The sequence below is a fragment of the Strigops habroptila genome, chromosome 4 (genome assembly GCF_004027225.2).
Source record: "Strigops habroptila isolate Jane chromosome 4, bStrHab1.2.pri, whole genome shotgun sequence".
Lineage (NCBI taxonomy): Eukaryota > Metazoa > Chordata > Aves > Psittaciformes > Psittacidae > Strigops > Strigops habroptila.
The window spans coordinates 34,968,143-34,992,749 of NC_046358.1; the positions used below are offsets into that span (position 1 = coordinate 34,968,143).

The 24,607-nt window shown below is 41.5% G+C and overlaps 1 protein-coding gene across 4 annotated transcripts in view; it reads left to right on the plus strand.

The window, feature by feature from the left end:
• Positions 1-23,819, plus strand: part of POMT2 (protein O-mannosyltransferase 2) — a 30,778-nt gene extending 6,959 nt beyond the window's left edge. The window contains exons 7-22 of one of the 4 annotated variants that reach the window (XR_003990826.1): positions 1,469-1,575; positions 2,477-2,559; positions 3,553-3,662; positions 5,690-5,756; positions 6,630-6,702; positions 8,342-8,420; positions 9,177-9,328; positions 11,030-11,121; positions 12,230-12,306; positions 13,464-13,535; positions 13,745-13,804; positions 14,017-14,122; positions 15,825-15,965; positions 16,598-16,712; positions 17,279-21,693; positions 22,467-23,819. Coding sequence is in view for 2 of the 4 variants with exons in the window: in XM_030481544.1 (XP_030337404.1) it covers positions 1,469-1,575; positions 2,477-2,559; positions 3,553-3,662; positions 5,690-5,756; positions 6,630-6,702; positions 8,342-8,420; positions 9,177-9,328; positions 11,030-11,121; positions 12,230-12,306; positions 13,464-13,535; positions 13,745-13,804; positions 14,017-14,122; positions 15,825-15,965; positions 16,598-16,712; positions 17,279-17,384 (1,440 nt within the window). In the remaining 2 variants the exon portion in view is untranslated. Of the gene's footprint in view, positions 1-1,468; positions 1,576-2,476; positions 2,560-3,552; positions 3,663-5,689; positions 5,757-6,629; positions 6,703-8,341; positions 8,421-9,176; positions 9,329-11,029; positions 11,122-12,229; positions 12,307-13,463; positions 13,536-13,744; positions 13,805-14,016; positions 14,128-15,824; positions 15,966-16,597; positions 16,713-17,278; positions 22,407-22,466 lie in introns of those variants that run through there. The other 3 variants (XR_003990828.1, XM_030481544.1, XM_030481545.1) reach the window with 3 other exon arrangements.
• The last annotated feature ends 788 nt before the right edge of the window (positions 23,820-24,607 follow it).

Sequence of the window (24,607 nt, forward strand, 5' to 3'; positions counted from 1 at the left end):
AGCACTTCGTGAGCTAAGTCAGTTAATTGCATTTGAAATGGAACAAATCCATCATGTCTAAGCTTTCTGCCAGCAGACGACTGCACAGTGATTTCATTTGTGCTGCTGGCAGCACAGGCAGCAAGCCCCCGAGTGTTAGAATATGTAAAGAAATTTACTCCAGAAGGTAGATGCTTTCTGAATAACTATTTGGCAACCTTGGTGCTTGAGGAGAGGAAGAGAGGGGAAAAAAAAGTGAGGATAAACCCCTGAAAGCCTGAATAACTTATCTCCGCATTTGTTAGGAAACTACTCATGATTATTTACATGCAACGTTTTGGGGACTAATTTGGTTTCTAGAATTCTGAGCTTATCTTGGTCCACTCTTCTGTTTGCTCGATGCTTTCAGATGCATTTTCTTTTTTTAATTTTGCATTGAAGTCTGTAGTTAAAGAAAAACTGTTCACAAAGATTGAAACATATTGTGGTCGTTTTGAGCAGGGAGCTGGAGATGAGTTCATCTGCCTCTCTGCTGCATAAATTTGGTGAAGTACCATCAATCACCATTTTACAAGTGCCCAGTGGTTAAGTGTTCTGCTGAAGTACTTGAGCTGAGCAACTGTTTGTTGACTTCACTGAGTTCTGAGTTTTGTAACGTGTTCAGCTCTTTTCCCATTACTCCTGAAATCTTTGGATCTGATATTAAGGGGTGGCAACTTAATGATGGTGTGATAGGTGTCATGTAAAAAAATATGGAGGATAGCAAGTACATCTGCCTTCATCTGCTTTGAAGTCACATATGGACATGTAGCAAAAATTTTTGCTATTTAAATATTTTCTTCTCCCACGGCTATTTATTACCCACCCTGTATTTTACATTATTTACTCTACTACCAGCACTGTCAGCAGGATGTGAATATGTAATTGCTTCTTGAGCATTTGTGTACAAACCACCTTTCCAAGTGATTTAAATAAAATACTCTGCTTTCATGTTGAGGCAGGTGAAATGCTCACAAGTTTTGCTGCTGACTTTTCTGTAACTTCTGGCTGAGCAACAACAGTGTGAAGATGTGTGCCAGTGATAAACAAATTAAGGTCCTTGTTTTCAAAGTATTGTCAATGGGAGATATGGAAGCTGCCCAACCTCCTTTGCCAAAGTATTGTCAATGGGAGATATGGAAGCTGCCCAACCTCCTTTGCCAAAGTTAGGGATGCTCAGCACTTTGGAAAGTTAAACTCTGCTATTGCTTTTTTTTTGTCTTCCTCCCAAGACCCTGAAATTTCAAGGTACCACACCTCCAGCTTTTGAAGATGTACAGCAAGGTCTGCCTAAGCTTTTACCTCTTTCTAGGCCTTTTTGAGGTAATCCTGCAGCCTGTGGAGCTTGCTGGCAAGCTCCAGCTGTAGGACCACTATTAGAGTCCTGTGAAATAAGGAGTGGAGTTGTTCCTACAGCTGCACTGTTTGATCCAGGTTGTGTTTGTTACAGGTCATGTTTGGGAAGCATTTACTGGCTCGTGTACTCTGCCTCATCCTGCTCCCGCTTGCCCTCTACACGGCTATGTTTGCTGTTCATTTTACAGTATTAAATAAAAGGTATTTCACAATGTTTTCTCCAGAAGAAGAGTAACTTGTCTTTGCTTCGAATTAAAGGCTATTCATTATGAAGTTCTCTGCTTTCAGTGTCAGAATCACAGCCACAAGCTGTGTCTGTTTAATTCCCTACCCAAACTCTTGCATTGTTCTTACAGAAGGGCTCTGGCCAAGCTGGCAGTGAAACTGAATTTGAGCTTGAGACTTGCTGAAATGCCAAGCAAGAATCCTAACCAAACTTTCAGTCTCCTTTTTCTCCTCCTCTCTTTCTTGGACCTGAAAATGTCTCAACTCCATTCTTTTTCTTTCTTTTTTCTTTTTTCCTTTTTTTTGGTAATTAAAAAAAAAAAAAAAAGGGGCACTGAATTCCTGAAAAATGCTTTGGTTGTGATTAAAAGAGTAAGTCTGAGTGTGCCCAAAGGGAGGACTCTTCTCTGAATGCTTGCAACCAAGGGATGCTTTTTATGTGGAAAGAGCACAACAGCTAGTAAAATGGCCAACGTTTTTCCATATGCCAGCATTAAGAGATGAGGTGAATAAGTGTTTAACCATAAAAAAAGATTATAAAAATAAATCCGTTGTTATATCTAACCTGATAGTGGGTCAGTTTATTTGTCATAAGAACACCTCAAAGATAGTTGATGGTGCTTTGTGCAGTGCTGGTGTGTACCTTTTTGTGACCTCAATCATTTGCAGCTCTGGGCAATTTCCTGCAAGACTATATTTGCCATGATTCACAGCATTTGAGACGTGTGCATCTGAGGGAGCTGCAGTCATTCTTCTCCTGATGCCATATCTGGTTTTATTGTTTTCCTTCTGTAAAAACTATTTGTTAATACGTGACAGAATTTTGTATGCCTGTCTGCAGACTTTGAATTGTTACATTCTTTGCTCTCTTTTGCAGTGGTCCTGGGGATGGTTTTTTCAGTTCAGCATTTCAGTCCCAGCTGATTGGGAACAATCTTCATAACATCTCCGTTCCAGAGCGTGAGTATCCAAAAGAATAAACCACTCTGAGTGTTGTCAATGTATGTGGGGTTTTAAATAAAACCAGCATCTCCTGTGACTCAGTGCAGGACAGTGCAGATTATGCCTTCCTGGTCAGATCCATGCTGTTCCTCTGTGTGGTTTTATTTATCAACAGAAAAGAAATAGGCTGAAAAGAACACTGTTTAGTGCATGGTCACTACCTGTTTCATCGTATTCCTTCTAGAGGGAAAGATGCCATTTTAAGGGATTTGAGTTTTGTGTGCATGCATCTGGTTAGTTTTTGGCCTTTATGTTGCTCGAGACAACAAAAAGAGGTTTGTCCTGTTCATCTTAGGTTTGTATGTGTTCAGATATGGAATTTGTTTCCAAAATATGTGTAAATGGAAAGATGAAAACTCTCAACTCCTTTGTGACACAGCGTGCTCCTCGTTCAGCAGTGTTGTATTCAGCATGCATACGAATTTAGGGGAAAGATGGTTCTGTGGTTGTTGTCTGATCCTCAGGTTGGCTGGGGACTATTGAACAATGGTTTAGCTCTCTGATTACTTCAGCTTTTCTCTGGCTGTTCACTGCTCCAGAGCTGCTAGTGGGAGAGCATTTTCCAACACTGTTCTCTCACTTGTGCTGGGAGGCTATGTGGGAAGGTGTTTTAAGCTAGGGTATCAACTCGGCAATCTGATAGCTGAACTTGCCTTCCTTCCCGCTTGTGTTGCATACAAAAGAAGTAGAGCTTGTTTATGTTAAAACTAGGTGGGAGAGTTTTAAGTTTTTCAGCCAAATGTTATGTAACAGTTTTACTGAATTGTGGTTGAGAATGGAAGATAAGCTTGCAACAAGCCGTGTGGAGTAAGTGTCAAACAGGAAACGGGCTTTCATCAAAACAAAGCAGGAGAATGCATGCCTAATAGGAGCACTGCAGACTAGCTGGAGGAGATATTTATAGGAGAGCTGCCTTATGCCTTTTTTCTTTCTTTCTTCCTTCCCATGTAGATGTGGCATATGGATCTGTGGTCACGATGAAGAACCTCCGGATGGCAGGGGGATACCTTCACTCCCACTGGCACCTCTACCCAGAGGGCATTGGGGCTCGCCAGCAGCAGGTTAGTGTGCTGCAGTAACATTACCTTTTGACTACAACCACTGTAGTTAATGGTTGTAGCTCCCTCCCATTGCACATAGTGTTCAGGGTTGTTGTGACAGGAGCTATGTATTTACTCAGCATGTTACCCTCTCAGTGCCACAGCTGTGCACTTGGCTTGGAAGTCCGAGCAAAAAGGATGCTCGAAGGGAGCCTACCACATGGCACCAGAGAGGTGACTTACAGTAACAAGGCTTGGTTGTCATAGCAAGATCACCTTCCGTAGGTGGAGGCCAAGAGGACTTCAAAATAATTCTCCATACTGAAAGTGCCGTTGTTACCTCAAAGGCAGCCATAAAACTTGTACTTAAAACATGAATTAGTTTAACATAGGTTTCAATGATGTGTTTTAAAAGCAACAGGACTGCTGTATATTGTTTCACTCCTGCCGCTGGCCTCTGTGACCTTACATGAATTCCTCTCCTTTTGTGCCTTGCTTTCTTCGTCCATTGACAAAGAATTTGTAAGGCTTTACTCCTTAAATTAGAGCTTCTGATTAAATGATTAAGCAATAAGTCAAAGTAAAAATCAGAAATCATGTAACTATTGCTAATTAAGTAGTACAAATTTTATATTAATTTCTTATTTTTGTCTATCACCATCAAGCTTCACAAATCTTTGCAGTTTCTGTAGCTTTCCCAAGATATATTTTGCAGTTTGCATGTTAGTGTCTAAAAATTGTTCTGAGCTCCTTGAAAGTTGCTAGAGAAAAACAAGTGTTTGTTTTAACTCAGTTCAGTCACTGTGATGAGAATGAAGTTTCCAGAAATTAAAACTTTGTCTCAATATTCTTTTCCTGCTGTCCTTCCCAAACAAAAGTTCTAATACTCTCACGTGACACTGATGTTTATTACCATAGATGGAGATGTCATACCAAAACTAGCTCAAAGATAGGCAGAATTCAAGTGCAGAGCATGCTTTATGATACTAAAAGCAGGGAAGGGGGGATTTGAAGAGGATGCTGATGGGAGTTTCCTGGAGGGTAAGTGGGAAAGGGTGGAGATTTTCCCCCCTGTGTTCCCTGCCATGGAGGCAGGACAAGGGTGGGGGGCTGTGAGAGTTTGGGGGCTGTGGAGAGGGGAAAGGAGTTCATAACTTGGGTGAGATTTAGGGAGGAAAAGATGGAGAGTGTGATCAAATTGCCTTCTCCTTTCTCTCCTTTCCTGATGATAAAACCTCAAGGTATGAGGTTCTACCTCCAGCTCTCCCTTTTTCCCCACCCTCAGACACTTGTGTATGTTCTGCCTCTCACTGGGCCATCTGCTTCCACCTCAGTGGGGGCACAGGTCTGGGCCTAGGCTAGGGTCCCCCAGAACAGGCCTTGTTGCTGCTGGAAAAGGAGAGTGAGCAAGGTGGGCACAGTTCCTCATGCTTCTCGGGAAGGCTGCCCTTGGGAGCAGTACTGTGGGGCCAGATGGTTTCCCCTGCCCAAGGTAGCAGTAGGAGCAGTTAGTTACTCTATGTGAGGCTGAGCAGGCCAGCAGGGGTAAGCTGGGTAGTATGTGCGGCTTTAACAGCAGGTCCCCAATTCCTTTTTGCCTTGCCTGGATCTTTTGGCAGAAGTATTATGGTTGTCACAGGCAGCCTGTTGTCTTACATCTCTACCAGTGACGGCTGTCTGAAAAGCCAGTGCTGTTTCTATTTTCTGGTTCTGGTATTGGTCAGTGACTATTCAGAAAGTTCAGGTTTGGATATCCTTTTGTAGAAGGAGCCTCTGAAGTAGAGTGAGAGGAGGGGTCAAGCTCTATGGTTGGAGGCCAATACTTGTGATGTATGTGAACTGCCATTAAGCATACGGAGCTATACACTGAGTAAAAGGTGTGATCTGGGTTAAGGATTGGCCTTTCTAGAGGGCACTGTCATAAAAGTCATGCCAGGCTTTCTCTGTTATTGGTGCATTCATTTGGGACTTCAGTTCGCTGGTGAATGTGTGTTTGCCATCACCACCTTTTTTCTTGTTTGGTGAAATAATACATCATGTGCTTTCAGGTCACTGCCTACTTACATAAAGATTTGAATAACCTCTGGATTATAAAGAAACATGATTCAGACACAGGTAACAAATGCCAGTAAAGTGTCTTTTATAACTGCTGCTTCAGTTTTCACTTAAATGTTCAGAGTTCCCTCCAGGGCAAAGTATCCTTCGTGGATATGAGGGGCAGAGAAGAACAAGGGAAATCAGGTTCCATCTTGACAGATGCTGGTTTTGTCTACTGTGTTTTGTGCAGCTGAAGTAAATAAGATTTTCTTAGTTGAAGGTTGCATTGACAAGTTTTCAGCTATGCAGGGCTGCAGATAACAGAGGAAATTATTCTGAACTTAGTTAATATTTTGTGGAATCTGTTATTGTGGCTGTGGATCTTAGAGAAGTTGGGTCCTGGTGCATTCTGATATATTGTGTTTAACTGATTTGCATGAATGCTTGCTTGGGGCAAGATAATACTAGTGAACGTGAAGATCTATAAACACATCTAAAGATCTAAAACACATATATCTGTCGTTTTAGAATATCATATAGTGTAGGTGAGGCATGTTTGGTCTGACAGAGTTCCCTTTCTTCACCTGTAGCATGTGTATATAAAAATTAACAAGAACTGTCTAAACAACAAAAAATGCAAATAACTTGGATAAAACAAAATCATACTCAGTGTTGCAAGAGTAATTTTATAGTTCATGAAATATATATATATATAGTTTTGGTGGTAGCCTGCCCAGGTATCCTCTTCAAGGGCAGTATGTGCTGCCTGGGGCCATGTTCTTTGGAGTATCACTCTTTAAACTAGAGCAGTGGTTTACACCAGGCTTGCAGAGTCAACACAAATTTGTTTGCCTTGTATTGTCTGCCTGAGGCATCAGCATTCCCAAGAAACTTTTCAAGAACCTGGTATGTTTGTTGGTGCATTGATATGATAACTTCGCCTTCCTTCAGCAGATCCGTCAGACCCCTCGATCCCTGTGGAGTTTGTGAGGCATGGAGATATTATTCGTCTGGAACATAAAGAGTAAGGATGATTTTTGGGATTCAAAGATATTGCATGATTGAATAGAATTGGTGGGAGACTTGTTCTGCTGGAGACTACATTGTTAAGCCAGCACAAGCAGGCCATGTGGCAGAGGTGTCTGTATATCCACATTTCCACTGGTTTGTGGAGGTTTTTCTACCGTTTATGTTTTGAAGGGTGTCTGTCAAGTGGGAAACTTTCATCAGAACCACACAACCTCATTAAAAATACCTTCCTGAGCAGAAGAGAGATTCGTTCAGCTGTGTGAGGTGCCATATTAAGGGTAACTCTTCTGCAAAGAAGCAATTTCAAAACCCTCATTCTTTTGCTTGTCCCCACTCTTTGAGTTTTCTAGGCAAATAGAGTGTGGGGTGGTTTTTGTCAGCATACTACAGGTGTCCTGTCCTGTGTGTATAGGCAGTATCCACCAGGTGAAGTTCTCAACAGCACTGAAATCACAGCAGTGAAACACTTGGAACAAAAATGTCAACTGGTGTCTTCCCTCTCTATATCATAGAATCATAGAATCAACTAGGTTGGAAAAGACCTTTAAGATCAAGTAGGGAGTTCCTGAGAGGAAGCAGTGTAACCCTGGTGACTTGATATTTAATCTTCATCTAGTCTAACGTCACTGTGCCACAATACTCTGTGCTGTTGCAGCTTTGCTTTCTTAACAGAAGCTCTGAACTTGTGAGCCTGGAAATATCTGGTATCGTGTGTTCACAAATTATTGCTTAGGTTTCCCAAATGATTTTAGGACTTAAAAAAAAGAAAAAAAGTCTCGAATTTTGGGGTTTACTATCAAATAGATGATAGTGAAGTGATAAAATCTTGATTAGGCAATACTGGTTAGGTCTTGATGAGGTCTCCACAACGGGAGGTGGAATTGTGGTGCTGCGGAAAAGATCCGGCAGATAGCGCTCGTCCCCTTGCGTGTGAGTCTCGCCCAGCACGGGCAGAGTGTCTGTGCCCATGAGGCCGGGCTGGGTGCTGCTGCACTGGTGATGGTGGGGGTCCACTGTTCGAGTGGTTTTATTAAGGACTGACCAGGGTATGGCTAGGTCTTTCTGGCTGCCTCAGTTAGCAGTCCTGGCTAGGGTGGGAGGCTGTTTGTCTGCAACATGTACAGCCGGTGCTAATGGGGGCCACTGGTTCCCCCCTCAGTAGATCTGTGCCTGACTAAATCGTAAAATCTTTCCCCTCAAAAGTAAAACCCATAATCAAGAGGGGTCAGGGTCTTGCTTTGCTTCTTGCAAGAAGTCCCACTTTTCATTAAAAAAAAAAAAAAAAAAATCCAAACCAAAAAAAAAAAAATCACCCCCAAAACAAACCCCCAAAAACTTAGCAATGGCTTTTCCGCTTTGTAGTAGTGGATTATAGCTTGAGGGTTGGATTTATTCATGCTGTCCTCCTTTTCCAGCACTGCCCAGTGTGGCATAAGCTCAGAGTCGCATGATGGGAAGCGGCAGTTTCACTTTGTGGCTCCCATTGCTGTTAAGGCTGCATCCTGCCCTGCCCTCGGCTGGAATTTGGTGGTCAAAGTGCTGGCAGCTCTCTGAATGGCTCAAACCAGAGTTCTTGTCACAAATTGACTGAGACGTAAAAGCAAAGCAAGGTTTGACTTTTAATTTTGTTTCAGAACTTCTAGAAATCTTCACAGTCACCAGCATGAGGCTCCCCTGACAAGGAAGCATTTTCAGGTCACTGCTTATGGAATAGTAAGTGAATGGCACAATAAAACAAAAGCTCCTTCTTTTGGGGAGAGTTCATACCAGGCCAAGGGGTTTTATTCTTGGTCTTTTAGTTTGTTAGCTAAGGTGATAATGTGCATCTACCATACTGGAGTTAAAACTGATTTAGTATGAAATAGCTTCTCATATTTAAGGTCTAAGTAACGTGAACACAGACAAGAAAATAATTTAAGCTTTTACTGCCAGTCTAGCTTTGGCATTATTCAACTCCTGAAATGCCAAACTGAGCAACCTTGAAGTTGCTCTGACAAGTATTATTTTATGTATTTGGCCTTGTCACATAGACAAGTGCCTTTTTTTGACAGAATGATGACAGAATTTTGAATCACAAAAATGAAATCTGCTTTGAGGGCTGAATTTCCAAACGCAAGAGGCTGTTGCCTGAACCCCTTTTGTGAGGCTGCCAGGTTACCCCTGTTTAAAATGTAACTCTGAGCCACAGTCAAGGATGAATTGGAAGCAAAAATATTTAAGATTGGCAAGATAAAAATGTATTTGTGAGCGGTTGCTCATGTCTAGAACCATCTCTTCCTGATGGGGAATCTCTTCTGTGAAGTCTGAGCGAGGGTAGCCTGGACTCCTTTGTTTAGCTTTGCCACCATTAGAGTTTCAGAAGTTCGTATTTGCAGTGTTTCAATCACATATGTCTTTTAGTTTTTTGGGTTTTTTTGGTGGGGTTTGTTTTGTTTTGGTTTTTTCTCCTATGGTATTTTTGCATGATAGAACGGAACAGGAGACTCCAATGATTTTTGGCGGATTGAAGTGGTGGGCAGACAGGCTGGGAAGCTCATCAGAGTACTACGGGGTCAAGTCCGGCTAACCCATGTGGCCACAGGATGTATGTTGGGCTCTTCTGGAAAGATTCTGCCAAAATGGTAAATAGCTTGTAATCTTCCTCCACCCCTGCAAGGCCTTGAGCTGACATGTTCCTTTGCCCAATAGTACTTTTAAACTAAGCAATAACCATATTTCCTCAATTTTTTTGTCTTTAAAACAATAAAAAAGTGACTAGCAGGTACTAAAAATATAACCACAGGAAAAGATCTGAGGTAGGGTTATGCAGTCTGTTACAGTGAAGGTATAGAGCTCTGAAAAATCATATCGCTTATAAGAGATCCAACAATGGCATGGGTGTAGATCTTGTAATCTGTTAAGTCCGGGAGGAGACGACACGTGTGTTCTTTGAGGTCCATTTTATCCTTGGGGTTCACAAAAATTGCTGGAAACTGGGACAATTCATGCTGTTCCATACCATAATCCTCCAAATTTCTTTTTATTGGCATTCATTTATTTTGTGATTGGAAGACTTTCTGCCATTTTTGCATGAAACATCTGAAGCGGGGGCAGCGGTAAAAAGCTGATATGAGCAGGGGTCAGGATTTAGTATGTCCTTGAATTATATATTTTTATCATTAAAATTAAGTATATGCAGAGACATCCAGACTAATGCCAAGCAAGCTGGTGTATCTGCGAAACTGTACTGTGTGGGATGCTAACACAGATCCTGAAGCAGCAGGCTGTGCTGTCGTGTTGCTTCTGTTTCCAGAGCAGCCTCCGTTACTGCTAGCTTAGGTTTCCCTTTACTGTGTTGTGGTAAAAAGGGCTTCTAAGGAATCCTGTGGATGCTGAATCATAGTGAGCGCGGGCAGATACCTCTGGTGACTGGTCAGGAATGCAAGTGCCATTTAGGCTTTACCAGTAACACTGGGCTCATGAGTAAATAGTGTGATTGGTTTTCTAAAAAATAAATTGCTACCTCTGTCAACAGCATTCAAGAAAGGGAGTGGGGTTTTTTTTCCCCTAACACAAATTTACCCTGTGAAGGGAACTTATTGACACAAAATATTGATGACATTAAAAGCTGAGGGGAAAAAATGTTAACTGCAAATAAGAATGGTTAGAGTATACTGGATTTTTTTTTTTTTTTTTTTTTTGGAATTTAAAGGGTGGTAATAACTGTCCTTCAGAGAATGAAATGGTGATTAATGAATGGAATTAATAAATTAGTGGAGTTAAGTCTGCTAAGTGGTGATTGGTAGAAAATTCCTTATTAATCTATTACATTACTGTGGGATTTGATGCACTTTCTCCCAAAGTTTTTGATGTCACCTGCTAGAAATAGGGTGACAGACTAAATGAACAGTTGGCGGGATCCTCTGAAGTCATTCTTTCATTTCTGTAATGCAGTTGCTGTAGGCATAGATTTAGTTAATGATGGTCATTTTCTTCTGGAGAGACTGAAAGGGTTGACTTTATGTAGTTTGTACTTGTCAATGTGCATCATCTTCAAAGATCCCACTAGCTATGTATGGACTTAGGTTTTGGTTTTAGTTTAGATGCCCAAAGTTAGAAATGTGGTTCACATATTTAGTAGCATTTTGATGCTGGCTACCTTGCAAATCCGGTTTAGTTTCTAGATAGTGCTTAGAGCGTGTAAGAGTGCAGGGGCTGGGGTTGAGTGTTGTGGTAGGTGTTGTGGGGAAGTATAAAGGTAGATGGGGAAAAAATCAGACATGAGCTGGAAGTATGGAATGATCATCTGTGGGATGGTGACTGACTGTTCTGCTGTTCCTCAGGGGTTGGGAACAATTGGAAGTCACCTGCACGCCATACCTGAAGGAGACTCCCAATTCCCTCTGGAACTTTGAAGATCATATTAACCCTAAGTGTAAGTCATTTATTTCCTTTTCATTTGAGAGTGTGTCTTGGCTTGTTGTTAAAGAAAGGGATGAGCTATCAGATGGCAAGAACTGGCATTCAGTGTTTGGAGTTTGTGGTTCTTTTCCAAATCAGGCATGAACTTGCTGAACTTGGGTCAGTCGTTCAGAGATGCATAGCTTTTTTCCACTTCACTGTTTATACTCTAAGCTGGTGATAATGCTCTAAATGTAGTGGAAACATAAAGACTTCTTAAAGGATTTTGAGATCTTCATTGGTAACAAAAGTGTGACGTTTTATGGGCACTGCAGTAGAGGCTGTTATTAACATTAACATATTATTAACATAATTGGTTTGATTGGGAATTACTGTCATCGATATGAAAATGTCATACATACTTTGATGTTGGGTTTTTTTTTTTCTTAAAAGCTGAGATCCACCTTGTTCTGTCCTTCCCTCTCTTACTGGAGGCATGCTAAATAATGACTTTGCAGTACCATCAAGAAATGAATAGAAGTGTGACAGAGAACCAAGTTTGCCAATAAAGACAGATGGGCCTTGCAGCCTCATCCAGGAGTTAAATATGTGTCACAGCCTCATTTGGCCTGAATAATTTGATACAATTTTCATCCCATGAATTGCAGATGACTTGGGCTGAGTTATTAAAAAACCTAGTGTTCTTCAACCTTTCAGAGTGACTGTATGCAAACCGAAGGAGAGAAATCCTGGGCTGTTGACTGGGTAGAATTTTCTCTTTTGTTGTAATGCATTTTACATTCCCACACTCATGGCTCATTTACAGATAAACGGCAGCTTATGAACAATATGTCTCTAATTTCAGCTAGAAATACAAATCTGTTCGCTTCATGGACTTTTATCTATTTCTCTTGCTCCTGAAAGTAAAGGAAATCTATGAGTACATCAGTTGTGAAATTCACTGGGGGATACTTTTGACTGCAAGCCTCTGTGTTTAGAATATGAATGAATTGCGCAGGGAATTAAAAAAGGTGCTAGAAGCAGATTTGTCACAGGAGGAGAGAGTTCAGTTTATTATGAAAAAAGGCAAATAAAAGTAAACCATACAGACTTCTAATCTATTTTTATCTCTTTTTCTGAAGTGCCCAATATCAGCCTGGATGTTTTGAAGCCCTCTTTTGCAGAAATTCTGCTAGAATCCCATATGGTTATGATCCAGGTAGGATGTCATTAATTCTAGATTATTTTTTTCCTTCTTTATCTTGCATCAGAAAGAAATATCATTTTCTGAGATATCTGGGTGACAGCTGCAAGACAGAGCAGAATTTACATGCCCCAGCAACCTACTTGAATTTATACTTAGAAAAAAAGGTGGTCTTGCAGCTAAATCTTCCAAAAGTTTGGAAGCCTTGGGCTCGACACCTGGCTGTGCTGTTGGTGCGATCTAGCTGCTGCCTATTTATGTAATCCCTCCACTGCTGAAATTCAGTTCTGTAAAGGAGACTTGGTAATTTTCCTTACACTACTGGAAGGTTTTAAAGTTAAATTAATATTTGCAAGGCAGGAAGATATTACTGTGGTCAGTTAGAAAAATTAGCTAAACAGACAGGAGAACCATAAATGTTTGGATTGAAGATTGAAAATTTCTTTTTTTTTTTTTTTTTAAGTTCATCAAGGTGCTGTCTTTTCTGCTTTCCTCTGTTTATTCCTGAATATAAGAAAAAAAGAGATGGATTTAATATTTTTGAGATGGACTGCTCTTGCGGTCTTTCTGCATGATTGTTCTTTGTACTCTTGGCCACAGCCCTTCTGCTTCCAGCTCTCAGTCCTTCATCTGAAAAATGTGAAGTTACTATTTTGAGAAAAGAGTTTAAGGTTTTATTTGCTACTGTTTGTAAAGCTCTTTTCAGATTCCTAAGAGAAAGAAGGTAGTCAAGCAAATTATTAATGCTAAGCATTTCCATGGCAACCAGTGATAATACTGTCTCAGGTAAGGAAGCACCTGCATGAGTTTCCATGGAAATAATCTTTCTGAGGCCTTTTTTTCAGAGTGGAGGGAAACCTGTCGAAGTAGTCTCTTAATGAACAAAGGTCTTGCTTATGCAACATGTGCCCTCAGTGACAGAAAAGCTGAAGAAGATAAATGAGAGAATACTTCCTCTAATGGTACCCAAAGAACATTTTCACTTGCACAGTAATATTAAAACATTCATTGTCCTCATTGTGGCCATTTCTGGAAGATGATGTGTTTATGTAGTCAGAAAACAGCTTTACTCAGGAAGAGTATTCATGTATGTTTGTGTACCCAGACATTTCTGGGCAGGCTTTGCAGCATAACTACCTGCTCATTTGAATTTTATCTTGACTTACCTGTAGGGAAATACTGCCCTCAAACCAAAGGACAATGAAGTTACATCCAAACCTTGGCACTGGCCCATCAATTACCAGGTATATTGATCAATCCACCTTCCTTTATGTGTTTTTGCTGTCCTTCAAGAACCACAGCACCTCTTAATTTCGTTGAAGATGTCAGCTTTGTTTTGTAACACCTGAGCTGCATAGGTGGGAATTTGAATTTGTCTCACCTTTGGCACTGTGTGAAATACAAACTGGACTGATGAAAACCCATTTTATTCCCTTCTGATCTGTTTCCTCAGGGCCTGCGTTTTTCTGGTGTAAATGAGACCGATTATCGGGTTTATTTGCTGGGAAACCCGGTAAGTTGGAGTGGGAGGTTCCAAGCCAATGTCTTTTGCAAATTTTAGCTTAGTCTTGCTTCTGCCAGTGACAATGGTTCACTTCCTCCTCCTCCTCCTCCTTTTGGACTGTCTCTCTCGTTGTACTCTTGTGCTTGCATGTAGCTTTTAATTTCCTCTCACATGCACATGTCCAGCCTAAAGTCTCAAATCTTTCTTTTTTCCCTGTGTAGGTGATTTGGTGGCTAAACCTGGTCACTATTGGACTATATCTTCTCATAACAGTTTCCGCTGCAGTGGCCCTGAAGAGAGGTGTCCAGCTAACATCTGAACTCAAAGGTGAGGTCAGTCTTCTTATCCTACCTGCACTATATTATCTTTATTATAGCATTCTGGTTTCCTGATACAGAAAAGCTCATCTTGATATTAAAAATCTTTTTTTTTTCTATTTATTTATACTGCATTAAAACCCTGGGGTTTGGAGGAAATACACTCCAGGCAGCTACATGTACAAAACACTAAGCTATATAGTGCTTTGAAAGTGCAGCACAGAATGATGTGACTTTAAACAAAGGGTTTTATACTAGAAATAATCACTCTGAACAAATCTCACTTTTTGCATGGCAGACCATTCCTGACAAGTTGACAAATTTCCTAAACCTGTAAGGCTTGATCAGAAATCCTCAAGTCAGCAGGGACTCTGAGACACCTACTTAGGCAAAGAGAAGAGCTCTGGAAGAGATGCATAGGCAGGATACGTGATCAGTGGCTCCTCAAAAGTCTTACCACTCCTTTGCTGGAGACTTCAGAGCTGGACGGGGTATAAGCTGGCATCTTAAAGTGATCCAAAGATATAAGTCCCAATAGGCTTTTGTTGCCTTGTTTGCTTGCAGGAGACAAGGGCTTGGATTAGTCAGTAGCTCACATACCAGGTCTGCTTTGCAGGTGATCACCCACCCTAGTATGGGAGTTGCTTATGAACTGCTCAAGAGCCAGATACTGGCCACAAATGCTCTCAGTTACATTGATTACTGCAGCTCAGAAGTGACCAGATGTGTATGTGTTAGACTGCATTTGATCTAGACATATCAGTAGGAGAAGGTGATAGAACGTATGTCAGAGAAACCTTCCTGATGCAGAGATCTACTGGTCCCATGGGTTTTAGCCTGTTCTGCTTTGCAGGCTTCCAAGGTGTTTTTTCTAGTAGAGATATTTACCCCACATATGTTACTGATAATAGGCTTCCTTTTCATAAATGCCTTTTACAGGCACCTTTAAAGTGTGTGGGTGACAGGTGTGTGCCAAGGATGAGAAACCACTGAGCTTGGGTTATTGAGCAATGTCCACAAGGAAAAGAGCTTAATACATCAAATAGTTTTATAGTGAACAGGACAGATCTTCAAAAAAATACTGCAAGGAGCTACCTGTATTGGCTGTAAGGGAGACAGACCAATTGGATCAATGCTCTGCTCTCAAGCTCTGAGTGTGCTCTGTACTACTCTACTACGCACGGTGTGTTGAAATGAGAAATGTTTCCTGATATTTATGCAAAGCAAATGACAAATACAAGAGACGCATTTGTTATTATAATCATCCTTTACTGTGTCCAATGCCAACGTCGTAGAGCTTTTCACAAACCCTAATAAGTCATACTTTGACCATTCCAGTTTAAATCAATGGCTGCTTCATTCACTTCTTCGTGGGAATTCTAAACTGTTATGTGAAACTATTCAATTATGCAAGAAGTTATTGGCTAAGCTGCATGCAGACACCAGAGCTCTCAGTCCCTTCTCCAGGTTCTGAAAGTGAGGCAACATTTCTTTCCAGGAAAGGCTGGCAAAGTGATCGTCTGGATGGCTTGTAGTCTCATTGCAGAAAGAATACAAAACACTAGAAACTGGCATGACCTGATTAGTCTGAGGTACATCCTGAGAAATTGCTAGTTTGGTCTTAACATAGAGTTTACTTAATGTGATAAGGTTTGCGAATAGGAACTGTAGCTGAAGTTTTATCTGCTGAATTCTGTTTATTTGTGTTCCAGACCTGTCCAGAGTTGTGCTACGTGGTGGAGGGCAGATCATGCTGGGCTGGCTCCTTCATTACCTCCCTTTTTTTATGATGGGGCGAGTTCTCTACTTTCACCACTACTTCCCTGCTATGCTGTTTTCCAGCATGTTGACAGGTAAATACTGGAGTGTGGGAGAAGACAAGGCAGAAAAACAGGTGAAATCCTGTTAAATGGAGTGTTTTCATACTAAACATTCTTTTTTTATGTATAGGTTTTCTGCTTGCTTGTGCAAAGTGCTTGAAAGCACTGACGAAGTCAAAATCTTTTTCACAAAGCAGCTTGCAGTGCCACATTGTCTTGTTTTTTGTTACCACCCTGAAGAGGCAGTCATATCTAGTGCTTAGGGCATTTAAATTTAGAGATGCGATTCCTATTATCTCCTGTTTCACTTTTCTTATATATGTTTTTATACAAGTTATTTCCCTTTGTTTGCTGCCCTCACTTTTGTCATGTCTGTTTATAATTCAGTCTTGGTAGATTTTCCTGTGATTTTGTACCAATTTAGTTAGCATCTGGGGCACAGATATCTTTTACATTTATTCAAATGGAAAGGTAGGATAAAAGAACCTTCTCCTGATACAAAACAATCCCTATAGGTCTGAAGGTTACCAAGGTGAATTAATTTAAAAATTGACAAGGTCTTCTGGTGTTAACAGAGCTTTGTCAGCCCAGTCTATGACTGAACGTAGCAGCTCTGTTCTTTGGCCTTTGCATTGCTCCTGACTTCTACCTCTTCTTTCTCCTAGGAATCACCTGGGACACACTACTGAAGTTCTGTGCTATGTTCTTGTCACCCAGCGCTACAGCTAGAAAAGTATACGGAGCAGGGTTCCTGGCACTGGTTCTGCTCATCATTTACAGGTGAGTGCTGAAAGCTGAACTTCTGAATGTGTGGCAGTCACTGTCTTGATGGAAGCCTTACTGCCTGTTAATTAGCCTTTGTTTCTGTCTCTCTGCTGAACTTGTCAGACATTATCAAGCCCAATCCTAAACCCTCAAATTTTATTAGATTCATTATCTGTGTCCCAGTAATGCATTATAGAACATCTTTCCATTGCAGGGAATCTCTTCTATCCCAGCACTCAGTGTGAACACTATTCTCCTCCAAACCCACAGTTCAGTGTTTTTGGATTCTAGTCCCAATGCTGGATGGTGCCAGATCCCTCAAATATAGGCACGTTCTTCATAGCTGTATGTTTTCTCAGCAGGCTTTTCTCCAAAACTGTTGCTTTCTAAGAGAAAATACCACCTGTGATGACTCCGTACTATGTGTATATTGTGTTCAGCAGAGATTAGGAAATCTCCAGTGGAGCTTAGAGCAGCCCAAAATCAAAGGTCCTGTAGGACATCTATATGAACTAATTGCTGCAATGTTCTTGAGACAGAAAACTCTGTGGTCTCTGATGGGCATTTGGTTTTTTCCACAGCTTCTACCTCTTCCATCCTCTGTCCTACGGGATTATAGGACCCATGGCCTCTGATCCTAGCAGCCCCATGGCAGGGCTCCGGTGGATGGACTCCTGGGAGTTCTAGAGCCAGCAAAGGGAGTCTGGGAACAGCGAATGGGAAGCATGAGATCTGCTGCGTGTCAGGCTGATTCTGGTGCTTTGGAGATATGAGACAGTAAAATTCCCTCTCTGGAGAACCCTGTTGCTTTGGCATTTGTTTGCACTGCCTGCATTGGAAGATGCAGAGGATGACTGTGAGAAGGTCCTCTTAAAAAGACTCATGTCCTGAATCCTTAGGTTATATTCCTGGACAACTGGCTGCTTAAATCTCAATTCTTTTGAGCAATATCTATCAGTCAAACAGCAGTGGCATTCTAGCAGTCAGACCAGCACAAGTTGGAGGCTGTGTGTAGTTGCATGATTGTGTATGCGTGTGTGTCTACCTTGTAATCTAAGCACTGTTACAGAGAGACGGTGTCTGGGACATTAGGATTTTTACGATTAACAATCTTTTTTGACAGCGAGATTTTTGAAAGCTTCCTTTAAGTATCTGGGGACCAATATTCTTCCCTGCCCTGCTGTCTGTGTTTTTTGTTGTGACCCTGAATTTTTAAAATTTGACTGAAGGGGGTCTGCTTGAAACCCCCTGAGCCACTGTGCCTTGCCTGTCTCCCAGGCCCTCTGCAGACAGAGGAAATGGAGATAGTTTATCCCTGTATACTGCCTTGCTTTTTTGTCACTTTTAATCATTTCATAATAACCACCTAACAGGCCTGTGCTCAGGGCCACACTGTTCCAGCTCAGCACTTTGTAGCTTCTTCGAAATTCTGTCTGAAACTGCCAAGGAAATTGCAGTGGGAATAGCAGGTAATTTATTTTCTGCCCCAGCATGCTGTGAAGGTCGGACTCCTGGGGGTGTAGTAGAGTCTGAAATGATAGCTTGAAATTTTACATCAGCTGTCATTCATCTTTTGATCCCAGCTATTCCAGTGCCAGTACCTGTGCTTTTAGGGGAAAGGCTTCACCTTAATGAATGTGGCATCTGCATAACTGTCTGTCAGCCCAGTCTGTGGCCAGTAGTGCTATAGTATCTGCTCGCTGTATTCCAATATTGAGCAAGTTCCCTCTCATAGATGGCTGAACATCAGATTACTCTATTGAAGGAAAGGCGAGGCCAGGCAAAAATTCTTTGTCAGTTAGGTGTCAAAAGCCATTGGATATTGAATCCACCCCTTCCAAGAAAGCAGAATTCTGTTTATCATGTGCCTTTCTTCTGTGTTAAGTCCATTTTTGTAAATGTTCGTTTTATTCCATCTCCTACTCTTTACCCCTTTTTAATTTCTTGTCAGTTCAGGGTTGCTACCTTGTAGCATCCAACATGAATGACACTTAGACTCCAGCTGTATTCCTGTCTCAAGTAACATTTGCAAACCTCTTTTGTGTATGTTTCAATGAACTCAAGCCTTTCATTTCTTGCTCTGCTTCTCAGCCTTGCATCAAAATTACAGGTACAGGGAGAGCAGCAGGTGAGTGTGTCTGTCTTTAAGCATGAATTGTGCATTCACTTCTCTTACCAAATCTTGAATTCTAATGTATTTCTTACAACACAGAAGGGCAGCATTAGCATAGTGTTCTGTGTGGGGGACTGAGGCTCCAGTCAGACTTGCTTTCATTCCTCTTTAACAGAGATCCAGAGCATTGTTCAGTAAGGCAGCTGCTTGCTGTTATAAGGCTCTGGCTTGGTATGTCACATCTCTCTCCAGAAGCTGACTCCTATAGACAATAACTCAGATGGTATAGACCAATGCCTCTGATTCTAAAGGTTTAATGTTAATCACCTGCTGGTAATACATGGTGGGAAGTCATTGCACTAATTTGCTACTGGGTTTGATGATTTTTTTCCGGTTGCTATTGCAAGTGCTCCCACTGCATAAGCCAGGGGTTCACAGAGGTGATGTATATGCAAGAAGGATGAGGGAGAAGGCTGCAAACTTGTTCACATCCTGCTTGATCTGACAGCAGCTGTGAATTGTTACCTGTTGGCAATGTGGCTGGCAGACAGTGCAGTGCTGGCATTGTAGCAATGTGATTTGGCAACTTCTACTCTTGGTGAGATTATCGGCTTAATACCTTGCAATCCTGAATATGAGCTTTCCCTAAGGTAGTCCCATTGCTGTGGGGAGGATTTGCCAGAAGACCTGATAAAAGCCATGATTTAAGGTGCAGGGTTTTTTCCAGCGCATACAATCACATGCTTGCCCTTATCATTAACAGCAAAAAATCCCTAAGAAACTTGTTATTTTGGAATGACAGTTTCTAACATTATTCATCAAATTAAATCTGTGGGAAAGCAAAAGTTGACTTGGTAACCTTGGTTACTTGGGTTATTATGAAGGGGTCAGCTTTGTAGGAGAGCTGCCTGAGGAAGATGAGCCAGTGTGTTCCAAGGTCCCTCTGTCCTTTATTACTAATAAATAATCTTTTGGGTGGAGATTGGCAGCTGAGTTTGGGGATTGGACAGCTGAAGGTGGCAAGTGTCATGCTCCCATCCCACCTTCCTGTGTACAAGCCCAGCTTCCAGGTTTATTTTTCTTTAGGACTGCCATTTCAAAAATCCTATGAGAGCACTTGGTGGGTGTTGAGATTAATCTGTTTCTTAGGCTGTGTGTGCTGGTAAGGAGATGGAGGCATACAGTGAAGAAAAATCTAGCTATTCCACAAGAGGGAGCAACCTCCAGCTCAAGCTTTTTTTTTTTTTTTTTTCCTGGTGGGTTTGGGGGTTTTGTTTGTTTGTTTGTGTTTGTTTGTTTATTTTGGTTTGGTTATTTGTTTTTTGTTCTTTTTTTTTTAAATTAATTTGATCTGGCGTTAGAAGTACTCAAAGGTCTACATTTGAAAACGAGAGGGCAGACATTTCCTCTGCACCCTCTGGACTCCAAGGGTTGTGTTTTCAAAAAGTAAGTGTAAATTGATGTTGCTCTGTTTTCTCTCAGGAGAAAAATATTGAAAAATTATTTTAGTTAGAATTTGACCTTCAGTCTTTGATTCTCAAACCCTGTCAGGTGATAGCTGCAATATTGTGGTAACAAGTATTTTGTGAGGTCAACAAAGTACAATAATTGGGATTCTCTTACTGACTCTGAATTAAACTGAGTGGTGCAGATGTGAGGCAATGGGTGCAGGGCAGTCTGCTTTCTGAATGGAATTTGGGCTGCTTCAGTTCAGTTTTTCCATTTGTGCTTGTGGAATGACTTAAGGTTAATTTTGAGGACTGCTTATTAGTCCTTTTCCCCAGCCATGTGGAAAATAGCTACGGGTGCTTTCTGAGGCCAGAAGATGCTGTTCTCTGAAGCAGCTGCTCTCTTTGAACTTTGCTTGACAGGGCTCCTTTTATCACTGGTAAAGTGTTTCATCAAACTGTATCTGTGGATACAAATCACAAAAAGCTGCAGGCTGCCACGCTCCCTGTTTCAAATTCTTTTTTATATGTAAACTCTATTTTCACCTTTTTGGTCTTTGGAGGATAGATAGAAGGCCTTTGGGCTCATCTAGCTTCATCCTACACAATCCATCCATCTTAAAAGGCTCCTGTTAACTGTCGCTTCAGGACACCAGTGTGCACACACCTATTCCAGCAGCAGGGGCTGGCGTGTTTCCAGGAACTGGACTACTCATGCTATGAGACAGAGTCGTGACTGTAAGGAAGACTTGAACAGCGATTCCTGTGCTGAGGTTGCCCTTGGTCCAGGTGGAGGACTTCATGTCATGCATTGCTTACCAGCATTGTTACAGCCCTGTGGGTGAGAGAGCCACCACCACTCTCTTGTCTGCAGTTTTCATTTTCCATGTTGATTGGGAGGGCTTATTGATACATAAAGGGCACTGACCGGACCTGCTTTTTATTTCGCTCTCCTTCCTTCTGCTTCTTCAAGTATGCCCAAAGTACAGGACATGTCTTTGCTTCTCCTCCAGTTTTCAGGCTGTGCATCCATTTCTTACAGGTGTCTGAACAAGGGGTGGGACAGGACACCTCATAGTGTCCTGAGTGGGTGAATACCTGACACATGCACTGAGAGTAAAACTAGAATCTTGTTATGGAAAGGTAAACAAATGTGTTATTTGATAGTTCCCTCCTGTATCAGTCTGAGAATCATTTTCAAGGGACTCGAGAGTGAACCAGCTGTCAGCATGGAAACACAGGCATTTACCTGAAATTCTCTATTGCCATGCTTAGTGGCTTCCCTTCCAGAGGCCACGCCTGCATGATTTACCCTCTGGGTTGGCACTCTGCACCCAACTACCAATATAACACTGTTTCTTCCTCTCAGGATACTGCTGGCAATGTGAAAATCTTCTTAGTGGTGCCCTGTGCCTCTGCCAGCTGGGGAATATAGGTAAGTTGGGGTTTTTTCCCCTTTGCGGTGAGTGACTCCACATATTGGCAAGTGTGTGAAATCAAAAAGTGTGTGAAATCAAAAAAGTGTGGACTATTATAACATCATCAGGCTCTTTCCTGCTGGGTAAGGAAGGCTGAGGATAAGAAAACTGCATCCATAGCACACTTGCTGTCTTTGGAGGGCTGTGGGCTACAAGCAGTCAGGACTGAAAATAATCTCTGTCTTCTTTAAAGTACCAAGACGTTGGTTGCATGGTTGGTTGTGAGTTGCTTTACTTGAATGTCAAGGGCTACAATTTTCACAAATAATATCTGAGGTAGCGGACATACTAGCACATAAAACACTCCTGCTGAATTTGTAATTGGTCCTAAAGCTTTGCCAAGTGAGTTCATTGTGTTTTACAAGAGGCCCTGTTTAGAGGAGTCCTTGGAGAACTTGTCCCTGTCTGAGCAAGAGTTTGGAGCAGCAGTGAGATGGATTCTTTTGTAATTCTGTCCAATATTCTGAACCTTACTAATGCTGTGTATGTGTGCACACGTGCACCTGTCCATGAACTGAATGTATTCTAACTAAGGTGCACTTACTGCATCATACAGCGTGAATGGGAGAATGTTCCCTTGAGCTATAAGTGTATTTTGTAGAGGAGATACAGAAAATGAGGTAGAATTTGGAATTTAATTTTGTAATAAATACCTCTTCTTTCAAGCATTCTCTTTGTGTCTGTGTCTTGGCGTGGTTTTTTTCACCTTTCCTCTTTCCCTCACATGTAGGTTTGAAGTAACAACATGAACTTTAAACAGACCTGTTAGAAAGTTTGATCTAGGACAGCGGTGATCTACATCAGCTTTTAGCACACAAATGTTGCTGGACTTCAATTCTAGGAGGTCAGGTTTTACTGCAGTTGAAGTGATACACTGATAAGTGCAGCAGGAAGTGAAACTGGTACGTTTGGATGAGAATAAAGCACTGTGTTGAAGGTGGTTTATTTTTCCATGTTAAAGATGGGTTAAATAGTAATTATGTATAATGTGTTGGGTTTAATGGGTGTATTCATCAAGCTTCTGGTAGGTTGCCTATGAACATTTCATTTGACAGATCAAGCACTCTATTCAGGAACTCAGCATTTTCCTGTATGTCATTCTTATTTTGAGTGTGTAATGTCCATAACATCAGATGGATGCACAATGTTATATAAATGAAGCCCTTGCTGTGAACTGAATGTGAGAGTTTTTAATAAAGCTGACTACTGTAAATCAGAATCTGCTCTATGCCAGGCTGTAGTGACAGGGCAGCATATACTTTTGAGTACAGTGTAACAAGGGATTGCCATCCTTGGGGTGAAACTAGATGGGGAAAAACAAACTACCTTCTTGTTTGGGGCTACGCATTGATGTCCAGATCAGTGGTGGAGGAGAGCCAGCCAGTCTGTTTAAACATATTCCAAGGGCTGCTAAAGTAAACCCAGGACAGCTAGAAATTGGACTATGGCCTGCACTAGATGATACAATAGGCTGATAGATGGTTACTGAAAAGCCTATTAACATCTTGTACTGCTTCAGAAAGTGCAAGTTGGTCTTTGGATATTGTCTGATCAGGGCTGTCCTTCTGGAAGGAAGAATTGCTGATGCAGAAGCTGTGCTAGAGTGTAGGGAGGCAACCATAAACAAAAAGCATGAAGTATTGTTCAGAAAATGGTGATAGTATCTGAAGTAAAGCTTTTCACTGCCCTCTAAAAGAAGAAATGCTTCCTTCCGCAGGTAAGTGATCTCTTGTGGGTGGACGCTGGTGACTGGTTCCATTTGCATTTGTTTTGAACCTGCCAGGTTTCTAGGCTTCTAAATTCCAGCTATCATCGTGCTACATGTTCCTCAACAAGAATGAGGCTTTTTTATAACCTGGTGTTTTAATACAGATTTTGTGCTCTGACTTCAAGCTGCTGCTTAATCTTCTTTCTGCTAACCACATAGAAACTTTATATGCAAGTTGCTTTCTCTAGCCCCCAGTCTCCTGTGCCTCTTTTCTCATTCTGTTCACTTTACCCATATGGTTTCCCAAATTGTACACTGTCCTCCAACATTAGTCTCCCCAATTCCATATGCTGAAATAAATGTTCATTGCTCCAACTGCTGCTTCCTGGTTTACATCCAAGGATTATGGTTGCCATACACTTTTGAGTTGTTTTCTAATACACCATCTCTAACTCTGTAGCTGTGGCCCATGTGATACATGCTCTGGAAATAGAAAGTTTGTGTTTTATCTGAATAGGCATAGTCTACCAAGTGTTGATTGCTGTAAATTGCTTTTCCATATTTACCATTCTTGCAGTCATTATGTTATCTCCAGATTTCATCCAAAGCTACTCATCCTGCAGTCTTGCAGCTGACATCCTCTCAGCTGACAAAAGGTAGCTTTCAGGTTTCATTCATCTGACGTTTTTCTTCACCATGTATTTTCTGAAATACCTGGATTTCTCCACTGACCAGAAAGAGAGTTTAGGTTACTTGCCCATATGAAGGCATCAGTGTTGAGTCAGCTGAGTCCAACCCTGGCAGTGTGCTGATCCCTTGGAATGCTTTAGGGAAAATAACTATTTGGTTACATGTGGAGAACTAAACTAGCTGAGAAGTGGGGAGGATTGTTTGAGATGAGAATGTGAATATGCTTGAGATGGCACATTTTTGTTTAAGATTTATGGACTGGGAACAGCAAAGTAAACGAAGGCAGTACAGCTGAGGAAAGTGAGTTTAAACCATTTGATAACTTCCAGGCAAAATACCATTGGAAGCAAGTGTGAGGAGTGATATTTAAATAAAGATCAGCAAGAGCACAAGTACCAACTGTCCCAGTGCAAAGCAGGGCCAGGAAGAGCCAAAGAAGCCAAACATGAGAAGCTGAGCAGCAAGTTATTAAT